The sequence below is a fragment of the Struthio camelus genome, chromosome 8 (genome assembly GCF_040807025.1).
Source record: "Struthio camelus isolate bStrCam1 chromosome 8, bStrCam1.hap1, whole genome shotgun sequence".
NCBI classification, from domain to species: domain Eukaryota; kingdom Metazoa; phylum Chordata; class Aves; order Struthioniformes; family Struthionidae; genus Struthio; species Struthio camelus.
This window is the reverse complement of record NC_090949.1, coordinates 21011121-21031573: the sequence shown is the minus strand read 5'-3', so window position 1 is coordinate 21031573 and position 20453 is coordinate 21011121. Positions and strand designations below refer to the sequence as shown.

General features: G+C 46.3%; 1 protein-coding gene across 1 annotated transcript in view; it reads right to left on the bottom strand.

Annotated features, from left to right (window-relative positions):
* The window catches only part of COL24A1 (collagen type XXIV alpha 1 chain), a 154482-nt gene extending 141491 nt beyond the window's left edge, over positions 1–12991 (bottom strand). Inside the window, exons 1-2 of the mRNA XM_068952617.1 lie at positions 12838–12991; positions 7063–7127 (exon numbers count right to left, since the gene is read on the bottom strand). Coding sequence (XP_068808718.1) covers positions 7063–7127; positions 12838–12893 — 121 coding nt within the window. The 5' untranslated portion in view covers positions 12894–12991. The remainder of the gene's footprint in view (positions 1–7062; positions 7128–12837) is intronic.
* Between the last annotated feature and the right edge of the window lie 7462 nt (positions 12992–20453).

Sequence of the window (20453 nt, the reverse complement as noted above, 5' to 3'; positions counted from 1 at the left end):
GCTTCTGCAAAAGCAATTTAAAAAAAAATGCTTTTAAGGGACAAAAGAGGCGCACACACACCACCCCTTTGCCAGGGGGCTGGCGGCGGGAGGTCGGGGAAGCCTCGCCGCCCAGGCGCTGCTGCTGCCCTTGCCTCAGGGAGGCGCCTCCGGCCGGCCAGGCGCTGCAGAGCTGCTCTCAAAGGCAATTATTTGTCTAGCGGGATCACCCTTGATCGTACGCATCTGTGCCAAAAGACAGTCAGACAGAAGGGAAACAAGTCTCTGCAAGGGGAGGAAGAGAGAGGCCCCAGCAGAGCGAGCCTCCTCCTCCGGCTCCACGCAGCTACGAGGAGGGGCCGCAGGCGAGGTAGACGCGGCACGAGCCGGGAGACGGCAGGGCCGCCACCGCCTCGACCAGGAGCGCGTGCGCCCCGGCAGGAGACAGCAGCCACCATCCCGGGGAGAGCGACCAGCTGCCCCAGCTTGTGTCCTTCGGCTTTGGCACACAAGAGCCCGGATAGAAGATTTCCTACAGCGCAGACAGGCAGTGGTGTTTGCACTGGTTTTTTGCTGATGTACTATATACTGCGAGCTTAGCCCTTTAGTCCTTTCCCCAGACTGGGCCATTACTATATCGCCATTTTTACCTAGCTAAATGCCTTCACCTAATTGGTAGGCCCACAATTATCTACTCTGCCAACTAACTGAAACTGTTTCAACAGTTTAAAAGTGATGATATGGAACCCAAACACGGCGACTTTCGCACAAATGGCTTGCATTATGCGCTAACAGTAGTGTAAATGCAGTAGCACTGCCCCATATTGCACTTAGGGCATGCCAGCGTCCCGAGGCAACTCGGAAAGGTTCCCTCCCGCCCGAGCTGGGGTAAGAAATTAGAGCCACTTTCATCCCAAAGGAGGTCAAGGAGGACTGACTCCTTTTGGTATCACCTGAATCTGACTTAGCCAGGTTGGAGTCGGGGGCATAAGGACCTTCTGCATTCAGGAAGGGTGTAAAGACACCATCGTATCCCTTACAGCTTGGCAGAAACAGCAGAAGCACAGCCAAGGCTTGGGTAGAAGCTAAGCTGGACTTCCCCAGAGGCTTTCCTGCAGGCCTGCATAATAAAAGAGCCCTTAAGGCATTGATTGGTAAAACTGCTTGCCTGGGTGATTGTGAAAGATGCCACAGAAATACTGCAGAAAGTGAGGGGGGAAAAAAAATTAGGCAAGGAAATAAGAGACAAGCATTGGTCACCTGATCCTGAGAAAAGACTGAGAGAGCTTTTGATCACTCTTGCTTGAAAAAGGCGTTGAGTGGCGCAAAATCTGATGGGCCAGCAGGAACCTCATGAACTTCACGGAAGTAGGCGCAGACGCGCTCCAGAGGTCCCCTCTAACCTAAACTTCTCTGCAATTCTGTTTCATTCTTCTGGTCTTCTGTGCAAGGCAAACTGGACATTGTACAGTTTTTGTCAATAAAGAGTATTGCACAGAAGCATAATATAGCTTTTTTTTTTTCTTCTAACTGGAATAACTAGCTGGGGTTGAGCTTCAGTGAACTGCATATATTAAAAGGGACTAGCAGTATATTTACCAGTTGCACTGCTGTAATAACCCCGATTGGGAAAAGACTAGCCCTTTCCATAGTATTTAGCTAAGGGCACTCTTTGCTATGCAGCTTGTGCTTATAGCAAGTAAATAAAGCCATTAAATGATATAACTAGAACCGGGAGTGACCAATGGAAGTTAAAGATTCTCTGCCAAATTAAATGAAGAGAGTATCTGAAACAAATGGATGTTCACTATTTTAGTGGAAAAAAGGTTTCCTTTCCCAGTCCTCCCTTTCTCTGTTTATTGAATGTATTCATAGCAAACTGCAAGAATAGACAGATGTTGGCTTAGCTTCTACAGTAAATTATGAAAAGAGCCTGAGATTTCCTTGAGAGTGGTTTATAAATTGGAACCAAAAGCATCAACCTGAATGCACTGTACATCTTGAAAATTAATTACACACCTTGTAGTGTTTCTAGCCATGTTAGAGATTTGCAGACATGCCAAGATTATCCTGGCGGGTAGCCAGCACAGACAGAGGCATAGGGAAAGCACATTTTTGCACAAAGACATCCATATGCCAATTTCTCAAGATGTTCTGCCTCAGAGCAATTGATTTACGAAGGCTGCGTTTTCATCTGTCAAACTGATAACAGAGGTTAGGTTATAGCACAGCTCTGAAGCATAGCGCACCCACTAATGACCAGGCACATTTTCCCAGGGCCCGCGTCCCGCCTGGTCCACATGCTGTTACGGAAAGCAAAGCTGTACATGTGTCACCCTTGCGAGAACTAAGAAGAAACGAGCCCCCGCACCCAGGGGGATGCAGAGGATGGACACAGGCAACAGCCCAGGACCCTGAGAGACAGCTCCAGCACTTCTGTGCACCAGCTGATCGAGCCAGCCGGCTGCACAGAAGAAAATAAAAATAAATGAAATGGCACCATGAAAGCTAATAACCTAACTTAAGCCTGTACTGAAATGGCACATTGAAAGCCTAGATATATGACAGGTATTTATATTTAAAAATAACAGTCCACATATGATCTGTTTAAGGTATAAACAGTCTCTTAAGGTATAAGCCAGTCTCTCAAACTGGCTTAAAACAGTTCATTTTAAAATGATATTTCAGGGTATTGTTCCTAAATCTCAACCTATAAGAAAAACTGCCAGTTTAAGCAGTTCTGATTTGAAAAATAGTACATTGTCTAAAAGTTATGGAAAAAAGGAAAAGCATGAGAATATGATGAAAAACAAAACAGATTCTCCACATCCTGCAAATGGATTGCTAAGAACAGTGACAGGGCTCAAGAAGGCTAAACACAAAGAAACGTGCAAAGAACGACAGCAGAAGACTAAGTATCATCTAATTACTCCTTGCTGACTTGTTGTCCCCTAACCCATCTTCAAGCCAAAAGGCTGTTCCAAACATTTTTGGCCAGTCATCTCATTTCTGGTCCTATATATATATATATTTTTTTTTTTTAAAGCTTTCAGAAGCTCTTGGCAGTACACAAGATTTTGGGAGCATGCAACCTTCTTAACTCTTCCCCCAGCATGACAACCACTATTTGCTTTATCTATCAGTAGTCAGTTTTCTTTGTTTATCATTGTCTGCACAACATCTGCCTTCACTTACTGTTCACTCAACCTGCTAATCCTCCAGTTTGCAATGGCTCATTTTCTTGAAAGCATATTGGGGGGGGCGGAGGGGGGGAGTGCAAGAAAGGGAGTTTGGAGTCAACTGCTCCCTTTCCATCTTCCAGGATGCCTCTCAAAAATTCAGACAATTCTTCCACCACGAGGAGAGGCAAAAGCTAAGATGGGCTTCAGTAAAATCTTCTGATCCTCTTGTTGATTCCCAAAAGGAATAGAGGGAAGAAATCTGCTTTTCAGTAAGTGTATCAGTACTCATTGGCCTTCAACTTGTTCATACTTTGTGTGGTAGAGCGTTATTTTACACCTCAGATACTAAAAGTCTCTTCAGTCAGTAGGTGAGGAAGCAGCATCTGTAGTAGTCCCCTTTTTATGCACAGGGGCTGACAGAGAGGCAGTCTAGATCATTGATGTTTACCCCTATCACAAATGCATCTTTAGTTGGAAATTACGGGAGGAGAAACATCTGTTTAGCCCTGCAAACACAGACAAGCAATGCTCTGTCTGGGAAGCAATGCAGTCTTACTGAGGGGAAGGGGCATACTGCTAGACCAGGCTAGAAACCATATGCACCACTTTAAGGAATGAAACCACATTGCTACATAGCACTGTCAAGATATCATACAATGGCTATTTAATCATTCTGCATCACTATTCTGCTAAATTTCCTTTGTTCATTTTCACATTCCCCTGCACTCACAACTTCTGAAGGATTGATATTTGGGGTCCTCTCTCCACTTTGGCTATCCTACTATACTAGTCACCTTCCCTATACTGGTAGAGGCAAGGGAATGGCAAGGGTCATTCATCAGTGAGCTCTGGGTACCTGACAGTACCTAAGCAGGCAGGTGTCCATTAGTGAAGCTGTGCTGCACCTGGGGTTGGTTACTCAGGGAAACGCGGTGGCAACTGATGCTCTCCTGGACACCAGGCAGAGCAACTAGCATGGCAGAGCCTATGAACAGCACCCTACCAAAACGAATAAGGCATAGCTTCTCAGCTAAAACATGCACAAGTTGTCTCCTGCATTCAGGAGGGAAAGAATATTAATTACGATATCTAGCATCTTTGTATTTGGCAGGATACTCTTTTTTTTTTCCAAAATTCAGGTGCCAAGAAAGCTTTAAAAACAGCTTAAGTGTCAACATATTCCTAGTGGGTGGTATCCTGTTCCTGGACAAACTCCAAGCAATGTGAACAGAGTACTGCTACTGCTGGATCTGTTAGGTACTTAGGCCGAAGGACAGACTTGAGTTGTTTTGATTTTTTTTTTTTTTTTAAGAGCTACTTTTTCTGAATTACCTTTTATTTTTGAGAAATCTGCTTAATTCACTTATATTTGCTTCCTCAACGATTTTGAGATCTACAGTTCATTTAAAAGATTCCTTAAGTAGAGATTTTTGACTGAATTTTGGCAGGTGTATTTGTTCAAACGCTTTTTTGTGAGCCACCATTTTTGGATCCTCTAAAGCAGAAAGCTTTACAAGTAAACCACATTGGTTTTTGGACAGATTTCCCAAGCAAATGAATTGTGCTATCTGCATGTGGTACAGTTCTACTACTTCCAGGCTCCTTAGCCATTTTACACCTGAATTGACATAAGAGTGCAGTGTCAGATACAAAGAATTGAATCACAAGACACAAATCGCTTAGGTAGGAGGCTTCCGTGGTCTGCTGTTCTCAGAGCTACCTTTTGCAACCCTGTTTATACTCAGTAAATAAAACTGCATGAGGGATGAAATTCACCTCGGGAGCAGAAAGTTGTTTCAAGGCTCAGTGCATCCTTTTGATCACAATCAAGCACTTAAAAACAGCCTAAATAGTGCATGGGATCCATGCATGGCAGCACATTTCCACTCAGTAAGGTTTCTCATATGGCCGTTTGGGATTGCCATTGAGTAAGAGCAGTAACAAAAGTAGGAAAGCTCCTTCGTCAGCTGATGACGGGGGCCCGGGGGGGGGGGGGAACGACACAAAAAACAAATTAAACATGGTGGGTCTGTTACTTAAGCCAAGACTAGACTGGGCTTCAGAGTTAAGAGAAGGCTATGCATTCATGAACACACTGCAACAGAAGGGCAGTGTGTCCTTTACCCTGTGTTTTTGGAGGCTTTACCCTATTTCTGCAAAGCTCTATACAGGAATGCACTCTTCTGCTGGACACACGTTGTAACGAGAACCGAGCACTTCAACTGAGGGGCCAATAAGCTTCAAACTGCACTCACCTCTGCAGCTGTGAAATGCAGGGACAGCATCCTGCTTTGTACATCTCATACTGCTTTTCCTCTGGGCTCGCGAGCACGACACAAAGTCACCTGGCTGTGCAGTGACTGCACATTTCTTTCACCAGGGCAGACTTCTCCATAAACTCTCCACAATCTTGACACTGGTTTCAGGAATGACCAACTATCAGCCTAACTGCAGCAGCCATCACCATAAACAGCAGCATCCAGATATGCCTTACAGTAATAAGGAGTATTTGGGATTAAGCAATTACTACTTATTAATACTAATTACTGCAAAACCCCTCATGCTTCCCAAACCTATCTATGAAGAGATCTCATCACAGCAGACCTCCTACCACACCTCCGCCCCATCAGAAAAAAATCTGCGAAAGAGATGAAAACTTGCATGTATTGCTTCATAATAGCAAACCTGTCTCTCTGGCCTCCGTTGCTGGCTGCCACTACACTGGGAAAGTGCAAAACGCCTCCTTACATGACTCAGTCTCTGTCCCTGCTCCTCTCCAGGCCCCAGCAGGGCAGGCTACGCACATCTGTGGGTGCTGCCCTGGTCAGGCAAGCCAATAGTTTTTTTTTTTCCCCCCCTCCTCTGATGCAGAACTTGGCTCAGCTGTTAGAAATAGCAGGAAACTCTCACCATCACAAAAGCATATGCCCCCCATCTAGCTGAATGTGAAAAATCAGCAAACAATCTTGCCAGGCAAACAGTGAACGACTAAGGGAAGGGCAAACTAGAAGGGGAAAGGGGAAAAATCCACCCGGGGGGAGGAGGAGACAACCTTAGCCAAGCACAAGGAACAAGAAGGGAAAAACACTGGTGAGATTAATGATCTCAGGCTGCTGAGTAATCCCAAAAGGGCTCTAGCAAAATGGGATCAGGAAGGAGTCCTGTCTTAGCCATGCAATCCAGCTGTTTGTATCCATTTGAGAAGTTGCGGTTAGCACACTTACCAGCCAAGGATGAGCTACTTCTTGCTTCACCTGTACGGTGAAGGGACATGGTAGAAAATTGATGCTGCCACTGTCCTGGCAGATAAAAATAACTACATGACATGTCAACCTCCATCAATTTGTGATGGTAATATTCCACAACTGTCTCTAATGTGAATAGCACATCTGGCAGAGTCATCATAGCTGGCAGACAAAAATCAAGACACAACCCTGTTTCCTCACTAACATCCGCATCTGAATGCAAAACCAAATGAATGTACAATTTCCACTTTTTGCATTAATGATGCCAGCTTAGACTAAGCCTTTATTATACACAGTGGTTTGCTCGCAAAGCCCTAAGAAGAGCAAAGGTAACTTAGTCATAGCTTGCCACCCCCAACAACACCCACTTGCAGTGAAGACACAATCAAAGCCTTTTCACTGTACAAGACTTCTCTTTTATGAAGAGTTTGCTTAAATATGTAAGCAATTTCATGGACAGAAAATCTGAGTAATTCTCAAAAGGTCATCTTTTCCAAACTGGTTACTTTAAACTTATGCTGTCATCGTGCTTTCTCTGAATTTTGATTAGTTACAATTAAGGAACTGAACCTAAGGTCACTAATAACAACAGCCATATACTCTTTTCATCTAGAAACAGATTATCTAAATGTTCTGATATAAGAAAGCATTCTCACCTTGTTCGGGTACTTGTGCAACACCCACAGCTATACATATTGCGATAAAAAGGAGGAAGGTTTTCCTAAAAGGAGGAAAAAAAAAAAAAAAAGAAAAGGACATGTGAGAAAATATCTGAAATTTCAGAACTCAAAGACTTATAGTGCCCAATTCAAAGACCAAAGTCAATGGAAAGATACCACTGACTCCAGCAAGTTCTGGATCAAAGCCATCAGGCCCTCACATTGTAAAACTTTCCACTGACGCTGAGAAGGCATTTTATACAAAGATCAAGGATTACATATGCCCTCATATCTAATACACATATTTTACACTGGCTGCTATTAACAAAACAACTTCATCCCATTTAAAATATATTTTGATGCAGCAACCTTGAAATAGGTATACTGCTATATATTACATTTTTTCTGGAAGAAATATTACTTTAAAGAAACTATAAAACAAACAAGTTACTGCCCATAGAGATCATTGGATGCTTTTTTCCCAAGATACTTATCTCATTGCCATACTATGTCACTTTACCACAAATGAAGATGTTGTAACACAATTTTTATCATACAAAAAAAAAAGTTACCGGGTCACAATCTTCACAAAATATAAAAATCCCATAACAATTTGACTTAAAACTTCACACTCAGCTAGAAAAGCCCAACGTTGGTGGGTATTGCAAGCTCACTGACGGCACATAACATAAATCAAATAAGATCCATATAGTCTATATGCTCAGAATCTGCTTTGAATGAAGGCACCAATAATGCTAACTCACTGGGTTCAGCAGAAGGAAATAATTCATTTTTACTGTAGCTAAAAACAGAATGTCTGCTATTTTTTAACTCTACTTTCATATTAGCCAGAATAGCAGCTAATCACGTGCTCTTATCAGTGACTGAATCCTTTAATGATTTAGAAACGCATTTTCTGTTGATGATGTACCATGGAACACCCAGATGCAGAAACTGATTTACATGCCGATAATAGCAACCTGTATGTATTTAGTGTTAAGAAGAAATACTTTTACAAGGTGATACTAGTTATTCAACCTTTTCAAGTTGCTACAAACTCAGTTCCATAAGCCATTTATCTCCAAGCGCGATGCTCATTAACACACAACCTCACTGATTTTTCATAACATTAAACACTAGACTCACTGAATGTGCTTGCCGGGCCATGCCAGAGAGCACTTGAGTACCTGGGGTGGGGAAAAAAAAAAAAAAAGCATTTGGAAGCAACAGAGATGCAACTAAGCACCTGTAAAACTTCATGCGATTCAGCTCTATTAGCCTATATTAATTACATTTACATGTCAAAAACAAGTGCAGGAAGAAAAATCTCACAACTCTGTACAGGGACGTAAACAGCAGTGTAAACAGCAGTGGCAGGCAAGCTTTTCCCAGTAAGTGTTCACTTCAAGGTTATGTTCAGCTCAAAGGTCAAGGTTTGCATAAAACTAGTATTACTGATGCTACAGTGACAAAAAAATCTTGCTATGATTTAAAAAAAGAAAAAAAGAAAGTAATATTTAGTGAAGATCTTAATATTCCTTTCAAGAGTTTGTATGCCGGATTTGCCTGCTCCCTCCTGCCCCTGCCCCAGCAGAGACCTGCCGACCTCAACCCTCCGGCCAGCTCTGCCCTCCATTCCCACCCTGAGGGGGCGCATCTGTGGTAGATACTAGGAGGAGAAAGGGAGCTTTACAGACCCAACAAATAACCACTCCTCAGAGATGTTTTGTCTCAAAAGAGAGCACAAGAAAACAAAATCAGGAAAAAAACAACCAAACAAAAAAACCTACACGCTCTCCAGGAGTTTTATAAAATTAGACTAAGCATACCCTGCCATGATACACTATCGTGTATGTGATATTCAGAAGTACCCAACATTGCTCTGGTTCTGACTAGAGCAGAAAAAGCCTGCCAGCCTTACAAATCCCCCCGTGGAAGGGCACGTCCTTCAGCTGCCCCTGCAGGCCCTTGGCACTCTTCTCCTCGTGCTTTCCCCTACTGCACAGCCACAAAACCTCTACTGGAGCAATTCTGCCCCCTCTGCAAAAGGCCTAATACTGACTATTGCCCAAAAAGCAGGCCAGGCCCTGGGCCAACACTTTGGTCTTTCTATTCCGAAGACCAGAATTCAAATTCTGGTCTACGTTCACAAGTCAATAGTTTCTGTATCACACAACATCATCATTTGATCTAACAAGAACCTCAGAGACAGGACGTGGCAGAACACATGGGGCAGGAGACAGCTGCGATAGCAAGGTTCACATATTGCACCACAACAGCCGAACTGCAAAGCCAGGATGCTCGAAGAACCCTAGAGCACAACACGCAAAGGTGACTCCTCTTGACACCGCCACAGCCTCCTCCACGCAGCCAGCCAGGGACAAGCGTGCACGCCAGCTAGCTGCCTCCGTCACCACGCAGTAAACGCTGTAGGGAAACGAGGAACTCTGAAATACTCCCAGGGCTGTAAATTACACAGATGTAACTGGATATACAGCAACATTAACTGGGAGGTAACGACAACCGTCTGCCTTACGCAGCACTCTCCAGCTAATGTCAAGAACAGACGATGATCAGCTAAGGGAAAAAACAGACCAGAAACAACCTTAGGGCGAGAGGTCCCCTAACACATGGGAAAAGTTATTTTTTCCTTCTACCTTCTTCGATAGCAGGTAAAAGTTTTTGTAAATGAAGCCATGTCCAACTTAAAGTGGAGTCGTACAAGGGAGCTTTCCATGGCCAGAGATGAAAGAGGAAAAATGAAATTGTCTTTTTGAGCAAATCCATTCATCTAAACCCTCCCTTCTGGGTGAGGATCACTACAGGTTACATTAAAAGTCACCTAACAGCCAGCTCGTGCTCTCCGTCCTCACACAGGCGGTGCCGCCAAGCCACCAGCAGTGCCTGCTGCATAAGACACATGGGGTTTGACCCATCCTCAGCGAGGACAAAGCGAGCGGCAGGCGTGGCACAGAAACCCAACCCTGGACCACGTGCCTCAACTCAGCCCATAACTTTTGGGGAGATTGGCCCTGCTGGGACACAACATGAGAAAAATACAAAAGCATATGGCAGGGGACAGAAATACCTCTGGCTGACTTAAATGCTGGCTATTTTTCCCACTTTTAACAACACGCAGTGGGCCTGAAGGTGCTCCAGTATCCCCTGGTTATGTCTTCTCCCAGATTCCAGCTATCTCTTCCTACCTTCACATCCTGTCTCCCAGTTTCACATGCACGCACAAGCTGAGGGTAACTATGTAATTATTTGAAGGAAGGAACTATTAAATGTGCTTGAACTTTTCCATCACTAAAAATAGCACTTATCTTTCTGATAATCTTTAACATGCTGTGGCTACATGCCTCCTCCTATGAATGGACAGCGACTAGCAGTGCACTTATTTTTTCTATTAGGGATGACAGATGGCTGAGGAAACCGATAAGCTTCAAAGCAAGCTGTGGCAAGCAACGATGCAAAATCCCACCATCTGAAGACTATTCACTAGTGAATAGAGCTCAGCTCTGGTTAGTGCACAGCACTGCAGTATCCTCTCCGTTCCACAGTCTTGTTTCCTCAACCTCAACTTTAAAGGGCAAAAATAGCACAAGCTGGTGGCTGATCGCTCTTTCTAAGGAGCGGTGACCTAAGAAGTCCTACAACAGCGCCGCGGTAGGAAGAAAGGAAACTTCCTGCCTGGTGTCCCTGTCACTCCATGAACAGCACTTAGCTTAAGATGACACATTAGCATGTCCAGAAGAACAGTTAACCTGGTTAGTATTTCTAAAAGTAGAAAAAAAAAAAAGGGGGGGAGGGGGAAGTGTGCTTTTTTTTTTTTTTTTAAACTGTTCTATAAGGATGTCCCTGATGTTCCTACATTTGCTCTCCCATCTAGATAAAACGCATTGCATGTTTTCCTCCGCCCTAAGTTAAGGCAAAAGTATAGAGCTTGAATGACCTTTTCTGTAGAATATTGTTTTTCAAAGTTTGTTTTCATATGTTTTGTAGATACCTCTACTAACCTCCTAGAGCTGAGAAGGCCAAGGTACAGAAGGCTGTTTGTGTTTTAAAATGAAACATTCTATCAATGAGTTCAGTGAGATTCGGAAGAAAATCACTTGGCATTAGGGTTTCCCCCCTCCCCTTTCTTCATCTAACCTGCAGGGACATCCCCATACAGGTGACAGGGCAACCTATCTGACCTACTGGTATTGACTTTAAAAAGTGTTCCAGGTTGCAAGGAATTGTCTGGTTTAACATATTCTAAAGAAACTTGATGCTTTTTTGAAGGCTTCTGCTTCTTAACAGGCAAGCATTCCCTCTAATCAAATGCTGGGGGACAAATCATCTTTTTTATGACTATTTCCTCTGTGACTATTTGTGTAAATCACATAAGCACGATCAGCTCTGTCTATATAGTTGTATAGATGTAATATAAATTTTGAAACTATCTAGGCAATACAGATTTTGAACTGAGATAAAATGCATCTTGGCTATTGTACTACTTTACAACCCCTGGATTTGTGCTTCTCTATCAGCAATGCCCCTTCACAAGTATTGAATAAAGCCCTTTAACTTACGCTTGGTTAATTCCTGTACAAGTCCCACAGACGTTGCCATTAAGAATAGAGGTCTCCTGCAAAGGCCACCCTCAGGTAGGCATTTAATAGCTGATCGCCACTCAGGCACACCCTGACTACCCACCAGGCTCGCCTGGGCAGCGCAACCCTCCCTGCATCCCAGGCAGAGCTCCCAGCAAACCTACCCCAGCCATAGCCGGAGTAACGCAAAGGACACGCACACTAGTAACCTCTGTAATGTGCCATTACCACCAGAAAGTGTTCAAGATTATCTTTCTTAATAGGCTTTTAAATAGACCATAGATGTACTCCGCGTCTGCGCTGTGGCTGGTTAGACTTTATAGACACCCGTGCCAACAGCGGAGGCATGTACATTCAGGGCACCTTATCTGGTGATCGCCGTTACGAAGAGTAACCTCAGCTCAAACCCCAAGTCTGGCAGGTTGCTTTTGCGCGCCGTGCTTCAGTAAGCGCCCGTCCGCGTCCGCAGCGAGGACGGGCAGCCGGTCACCTGCGGCGCCGGCCGCGGTGCCGCCGGCACAGCCCGCCCCGGGGCGCTGCCCGCGCTAAACCCTGCCGGGGCCACGGTCCCGGCGAGCGGCTCCTGAGCCGGGCTCAGGACGGGCAGGCGGCGGGCTCGGCACCAGGGAGCGTTTGGGAAAGCGGGAGGAGCAGGAGACGCGCCGGAAGGCTGCGGGGAGCCGGCGGGGAGCAGCGCCGGGCAGAGCTCCGGGGGCGGCGGGGCCGCTGCGCCCGTGCGGAGCCCGGCAGCGGGGCGCGCAGGGCTGCCCCCGGCCGCCAAGGCACCGCCAGAGGCAGGCGCTGCCCTGGGGACCCGGGGCTCCCTCCCGCCCCCGCGCCGCTGCCCACCCCGCCGGGCACCGGCGGCTCCGCGGAGCTCGCCCCGGGCCGGGGCTCCGCGCCCCAGCGGATGGTCCGCGCCGGCGTGGGAGCCGGGCGCCCCTCGAGCGCCCCCCGCCAGCTGGGGCTCCCGGGGAGCATCGCCCGTCGGTTCGCGGCCGCGGAACGGACCCAGGCGCCCCCGCCGCCCCCTCCCCGCGCAGGGGCCGCGCTGCCGCTCCGCGCCCCGCTGCCTGCCCGCGGGGGGCTCAGCCGCGCCGCCGGCCCCCGCGCGGCTCCGCGCCCCACCGCGCAGCCGGTGCGCCCTGTCCCCTCCTCGCCTGCTCCCGCTTACGTGCGCGCCGCCGGGGAGATGCTGCCACTCCTTGTCCTCTCCGCTCCTAAATGCATTTGTATGCATTTGCCCGGGCGGCGGGGATCCGAGGGAAAAGCGCAGCCCCACGCCGCGCCGCTGCAGGCTCAGGTACTGTCCATGAAACCCGGCCCGCCGCCCCGACGTCCCGCCGAGCTCCGCGCAAGCCCGAGGGCGGCCCGCGGGGGCGGGAGCGTTAGCGGCAGCGGCGGCGGGGGGGGGGGGGGGGTGGGCGCCGGGGGCCGGGCGCTCGCCGTGCCGAGCCGTGGGGGCCGGCACAGGGGAGCTGGTGAGGGGGGCGGCCCCGAGCGGCCGCGCGGAGCGGTGCGGAGCGGCGCGGGGCTGCAGCCGACTGCCCGGGCCGGCGAGCCCTCCCCGCCCGCGCGCGGTGTTGAATTTCAGCGCCCGCTGCCGCGCGATTACATCAGCGCACGCGGCCCCCGGCGGCGGGCCGGCCCCCGGCCGCCCCGCGCACGTCTCGCCCTGCCTCCCCCCGGCCCGGCCCCGCCTGCCCCCCCCCCCCCCCCGCGAGCATCTTCCCCCACCTGCCCCCAGCATGGCAGCGGCGGAGCTTGCGCGGGCGCTGCGCCACGGGGTCCCCCTCCTCGCACGGGGCCCGGAGCGGCAGCGGCGCGGCTCCACCTGCCCGCGGAGGGCCGCGGACCTGCCTCCAGCCGCCGCTTTCCAGGGGGAGCCGGCTAAAGGGCGGGGGGACGCGCGCAGGTGCCTGCGCTGAGCACGGGCGAGCGCCCCGCGGGCTTCGGGAGCGGAGCCCCGGCTGGAAGCCGGCCGTTAGACCAAAGCGTGGGGATGGAGGAGGGGGCAAAAGGGGGTGATGAAACGGTATAAGGAGAAAAAGCTGAGCGTGCTGGAGGCTTTTGCATCTCAAGTATAACCGGAACCCGGTCCAGGAGTCCTCCCTCTGGAAGATGTTTGAAGAGCAGATGTAATTTGGTAGCATTATAAATGCCAAAGGAAATACAACACCCCTCACTGCCTTCTTCCTAAAAAGACAAAGGTCTTTTAAACTTCAATTTCCAGCTTTCCTACCTTGTCCCAGGAGCACAGTCTGTTACAACTGTATCCCATAAGGTGTCGTTTAGCACGCCCTCCAAATATGCAAGGTAGTGCTGGACAATACAAGACACAGACCCACGCTCTGCTGCAAGAGCACTCCTCAAGCCCACGGTCACATCCTGCAGCTGTCCTTAAAGCAAACTTTCCATTGACTTAAGTAGAAATTGCACACAAGTTAGGACTGTGGCGTGGGCTGGCTCTTGCAGAAGAACAGAGGTCCCACGTCAGACCTGACCAAGTCACAGGTAAGAGGTGACATGAATTAAAACCAAACATGCTCCTAAATAGGGGAAAGCAAGAAACAAGAAGGCACACAGGAAGGCTGTAGGACAGGGGAAGGATTTCCTACTGTTATCCCTGAGGATTTCAGCCGCTCCACGCAGCTGAAAAGGACAGTTCTAGGTGATCCAGGTAGCTGGGAGCAGGGAGATAAAACACAAAAAAAGTTGAGGCTGGTCAGGGCAAACCTAGGCTGGGGAACTGTCCGGGAATGTAGGTGTCTGCCCATAAACTTGCCCAGCAGCTTGAATATATAGAGTAGGCATGTCTTTCAAATATCTTTTTCACAGTACATCCATTTAAAACATTTAAAAACTCTCCCTTTAAAACAACAGAAGTGGCACACTTGACTGTTTCTGCATTTACCTTTTTAAAAGCTGCTGAATCAAGTGAATTTTCCCAGATAACAAAAACTAAAGTCATAAGGGATAAAATTATTCTCAGACAACCTACCCAAAAGTTTAACACTCAAATTCATTTTCAACATCTTGAATGAACCGGAATCTATAACGTCTCACTGACTCCCTCGGCAGTTCCCACTCACTTCACTTTGGGAAAGCTCAGGGGAGAAGCTGACAACATTTTATCTTCCTGTCTATGAACCTTGCACTAAAAAACAGCTGACAGCAGAACATGAGAACACATTTGTTCACCCAAAAGAACATCGTGCCTGCCCAGTGAGGTATCATACATTGCTGTGGTAGTCCTTGTCAGCATTTCTGTTTTTAACCACACTTGAATGACTTCCAACAGCTACAATGTAATATTTTGACTGTTTTATTAGTATTAAGATGAAATAAAATGTGTATATTACAGAATGGTTTTGGAGTGGTCCAGTGCCGTTCCATGAGCTCTGTTTACCACTTAAACAAGATGTCACATATGCACTAGGTATATAGGTGACTTCTGAACCCTTCAGCATCAACAGCAGGAATGTTATGGAGAGAACTGTGCAGCAAGAGTAAGTTGCTTTACCTTGGGTAAATCCTGCCCTTCATTCAGGGCACAGCCAAGCACACAGCCATCCTGCCGCACACAGCCAGACGGGGTGCGGGCGCTAGGTGCCGAGATTGCCCTTTCCACTAGCGTTTCCACTGAAGCAAGCACAGCCTGGACTGCTTGCCAGCTGCACATGCTGGGTATGAGTAAAGGCTGCTGACCCCAATTATGCAATAACTTAAAATAACACAGAATTTAAGATTAACAGTGGTTGTTTGGTTTTCTATGTTCAAATTTGTACAAAAGTTCACAAAACACAGATTACTCCTGCTTGGTGCTCTGCTCTTTAGGTCCTTGTCAAAGCCCATGCTGGGGGCTCAAACCACACCTGCAAAGTTTTGGGGCAGGGCCTTCGGCTGCTCTGGTGTCAGGGAGCTCCAGGGACATGGCCAGGCTGTCAGGAGATAGTGGCCGGGGAACAATCAATATTGGTGCCTGTTCCCCCGCCACCACAGCGCAACACCAGCAAGCCACACACCTGCGAGGGAAAGCTCCTTGTTCCCCCCGTGTCCCCCCATCTCTCTGCGTGGCAGCTCTTGCACTGCTTTTTGGAAAAGCAACTAATGTTTTTCTGCAGCTGAGGTGCTTTCCTTTGATATGACCACTCCTTAGAGCTGCAGAAGCTCATAACAGAAGAGGTGAGCACCATATGATGCAGGTGAGGAAAGTAAATCCAAAGGCACAAGAAATCAGATTACTACTTTGATGTTTTACAGTGAACACATAGCACTACTGGAAATACAGTCCCCAACCTGTAACCCATCATCTTGTGTTTTTGATCTGCTCCAAATCATGCCAGAACTTGGTATCAATCTTACTCTAACACTTGTTTCTTCCAAGCATTCTGACACAGTCTAATATGCACAGCCTACTATGTTTAAAGCTATCAGATTACACGGGTTTATTTCCAGAGCTATATATAGCAGTCTGTATACTTATGCACACTAAAAGACATGGTCAGACTCCAACCGCATTAGCAAACGTTTGCGACACAGCGATGCTAGACTTCCATTTCCTCTGATAAACATCCCCAGATGAAGTTTTTCCACATCTCTGCTTTCTCCTGCTTGAACACAGTCTATCACTGGTTTTTCTTATATCTCCAAGTAAACTCAGGGATTACTAAAATCTAATTTCAGATCTTTTAAGATATCACTTCTTGCCTTTCCAACATGATTGCAGGCTCTTCTGATTTGCTCATTTTCTGGCTATTTTTTTCCCTCCTTTCATGAACCAACTTGCTCAGCTGTCACTCCGGATTAGCCCTGCTGCGTTCCAGCCACGCTTTGAAGCACATAACAGGAGCTAAAGGGTGTAAGAGGCAAAGAAAATGGTTCCCATCTATGGTTTTTCTTCCAGAAAAAATACAGAGAGCAATGGTTACTATGTTTCTAGAGCCTCAAAGTAAAGAAAGGAATGGGAATTTGAAGGAAAAAAGTATGTGGAGTGGGGTTGTAAGGACTCAGTGTTGCAGTGTGATCCTTGTCGCATCGCAATCAATAGGAGCTTTACCTTAGACTTCAGTAGGAACAGAACAGGACCCATACAAGTTTCCTGGTACAGTCCCAGAATTAGGAATTTTTGGCAGAAGGTCCACACTGCTATTGAGTTCCCTTTGGAGACTTTCCCCGCACACCACAATATATGTATGTTTGGCTACATACCAAAACTGATGGAATCTTATGCATAAAAATGTTTATTTAGGATTCTCTCTGTGGCTGCCAAAAATGTTCAACACACTGCTCTGGTTAAAGACAGTTACCAAGCTATCAAATAAGGTTTAAGTAATGGAAGGGATTACAGCATATCTTTGACAGCAACTAGCCAAAATCAAAGAAAGGAAAACTCCAGGTCTGGGTATGTCTCTGCCTTCTATCTCGAATAACGTGTATTACTTTTTGTTAGTGTGAAACAGTGTTCTCCAGTTCCTGTTCTGAATACGCCAAAAGTCATCAGCTGTGCTCTCTAAAGGCATTTCCAGACTTCACATAAATTCTATGCTAATTTTCACTAGCAAACTAGAGGGATAATTAGTATACATTAAATTTGCAAAGATTTCAGAGTGGAAAGGATTTTTCTGCCTTACCAGATGATCATGTAGAGACTGGAGAGGAGAAGGGGGAAAGGCTGGGGGTTCAGAGGACCAAACTTCAGAGAGGCTGAGACACAGAGCGAAAAAGGACGCAGTGGAGTCAGGACTGACAAAAATGCCAAGTCACAAACGAAGATACAGTTGAGTGAGATTCCCGAAGATGCTTAGTCAAAGCAAACAAGGAGATTTATCCAGCCAGGAGTAAGAAAGCAGGAGAGAGCCTGAAGGAACCGCAGGACAGAGTAAGGGCTGGCCGTGAGGCTCCCGTGCTGCCAGTTGAGGAAGGTGTCCCTCTGCCACTAAGATACACCCAGGTGTTTGAGAGACCTGTTTCCGCAAAATTAGGTTCTTGCAACAGTAAGGGCAGTTTACAGAAGACTTGGTTCTCCACTTTATCAACTGAGAAGTGAGCTACTGAGGATCAGTAGCTAAAACCATATTAAAACTCTACCTGGAGTAAGAGGACTTGTTCTCACATCAAAAGTCTTGCCAAAAATTTCTACCAGATTATAGAAGCAGAAAAATTCATGAAAAGTCCAGTTTATAACCTTTGAAATGATGCAAAATAGAGTTGAGGCAGCCATAGGATCTCTATTTTTAACTGCCTCAACTTTGAAACTAAGAAAAATGTCATAATACTAGGAAATACCTATTAATGCCAACTTCACAAATAATTTTACCAACTCCACATAGTCACCTCAGCCATTAGAATAAATGATTTTTGTTATGTCTCTGAAAGATTCCTGCAACTTCCTACCATTCTTAAATACTCTTAGTCTCTTATCCCAGAGCATACCTACAATCACGCAGAGCAACCGCATAGTGTAAGGCTAGCAATATTTGTTGAAGTTCATCAAAATAGGAGTTTCCAAACTCAGGAGTACATTATGTTAATAATTAACAATATTAATTAAAGTGGAAACTGTACTATTTCCCACTTTGTTTTTCACATGAGTAGGTCAGATATCTCCGGTACTCCTGAGCTCCCAGTAAAGAAAAAAGTCTGGGGCTCATTGTGATTTATTTTCTTAGAATCTCCGGATGAACAGAAAAAGCCAAAAGTATCTTTAAGCAGGAGACGGTATTTTTGTGTCACAGACATTTAATTTCCAAATTAAGAATTCTAGATCAGGCACGTATAATGGCAAGGAAAAGTTTCTATACCAAAGCAGACTTCAAGTAGTTTTCCCCTGAAACTACTAAGACAGCTGAATATGTGGACTCACAGACCAAAATACATTGGCACCAACTTCAATGTTATTTTTACAGTAATAGTATAATTAATTTTTGTAAATCCCTTACAGCTGTACCATCACTAGAGCACAGTATTTTTAATAGGCTATTTTCATCACCTTATTTTTAGAGATGAAGGGCCTGATCCTGTTCTTCAGTTACTTTAAATTGATTAGATGCACAAGTGAGAATTACTGCTGGAGGGAAGCAAAGGATGAAGTCTTTCACCAGGTTCAGAATAATTTCAAAGCAACCCTTCCTGATGCCCTAATGACATATTGCAATACTCAGTATGACTCCTCATGTCAGGATAGGGACTGCTCTTGGTAAGGAAGTAGAATAAAATTAAGAACAAAAAACCCCCTTCGAAACCCTTATAACAAAGCCTGGAGAGAAACTAGCCATACATCTGAAAGATGACAAATTTTCTTTCCGCTTGGATCAAATGCGAGCTCATTAAGCGAGATGTGCCTGGATTATTCTTGTCACAGACAGCCATTAAATCCTCATAGCTGTTTAACTATCCAGTATTGGCTTAGACATAGGCAAAACAGTTGAACAACAGATGATAGGAGAAACTCTGTTCCATGTTGACCCCAAACCCCATGGGTTTGTATTAAATGGATATCATTAAACTTGAAAAGTCAAGAACTTGCAAGGTTGCATAGAAAACTTAGTGCTGGCACTTACAAGTGCCTACTGAAGATTTTACACAGCTGCACGTTATTTCGTAGGGCTCCAGCTGGTGCTCAGGTTATGCTAGAGATGAATCCAGGTCCTACTGATTCCTTTCCTTGAGCTCTTACTGGAGCCTTTTTTTAGTCTGCAAAATCAGGAGAAACAGACCCTCCTCCTTGACCGCTCTGAGCCACACAGGGCATGACCACAGCAGCCACCAGGCTGTCTCAGGGGCAAGCGCCGCAGGGAAGAGCCCAGCAGTGCAGCAAGGCCCTGTGAGCTTTGGCTCAGCTAAGATGGATATGGGCACAGACCGGAATTAAGACTTTCCCAAAATGAACAAGAAAAAATAGATTAAAATTCTATAGTTTGACATAAGTATTTGTGGCATTAGAATATACTTACAACAAAATTGCATTTATGGTTATCAGATGTTTAGCTTCGCTTTAACTTGATTACCTCAATGTGACATTGTTCCTTACTACAAACTCATTTTCCTAAGCTTGCTGCTCATTACCACTTAGATTTCTTCTCTTCCCCCACCCCTTTTCTTTTGTTTTGCGGTTCGCTGGGGTAGCCAGGGCAATATGAAATTGATTATAAGCAGATTTCCTGTTAACATTTGGGTAGGTCGCTTGGAATATTCCCAGGGTGCTAGAACACCACATTTGTCAAATACCAAAGCATACTCCAGAGGAAACTGGTAATCAAAAGGTGTTAAATTTTCCAGGATGAAAGCTTTTCCTTGAGTCTGTCCAGATATTTCACTGACATTTCCCTATACGAACAGAATCCTCATTTTTGCCAAAACCATCTCTGCCAGGTGGAGTTTACCTTAGAAAATCCCAGTAATTGTCAAGAAGCTGTGGGTTTTGTGGAAAAACTCTGAATTTCTGCGTTTACCCAATAGCCAACAGCTCCGTTCTCCACATTTTGGAGGATGGAAGAGATGTAGGCTCTTTGGTACAATTCTGCTTGGCAACAGTAAACTCCTTGCTGATTGCTGGAGGAGCCACATGTGCTGCTGAGAGCCCAGCAAGCTTACCCTTCTCCCGTCCTGCGTGCAGGGTACACGTTGTTAATCCATACAGAGCAAGGCATGAAGCTATTTGAAGAACAAACCCATCATTTTATTACCCTAAGGACATCCCCTGAGGAAGTGCTGGAGCCTGCAGGAGCACTAAAAGGTCTCAGCATCACCATTAGACCATCACCAGGCAGCGAAGCAACAGGACAGAGC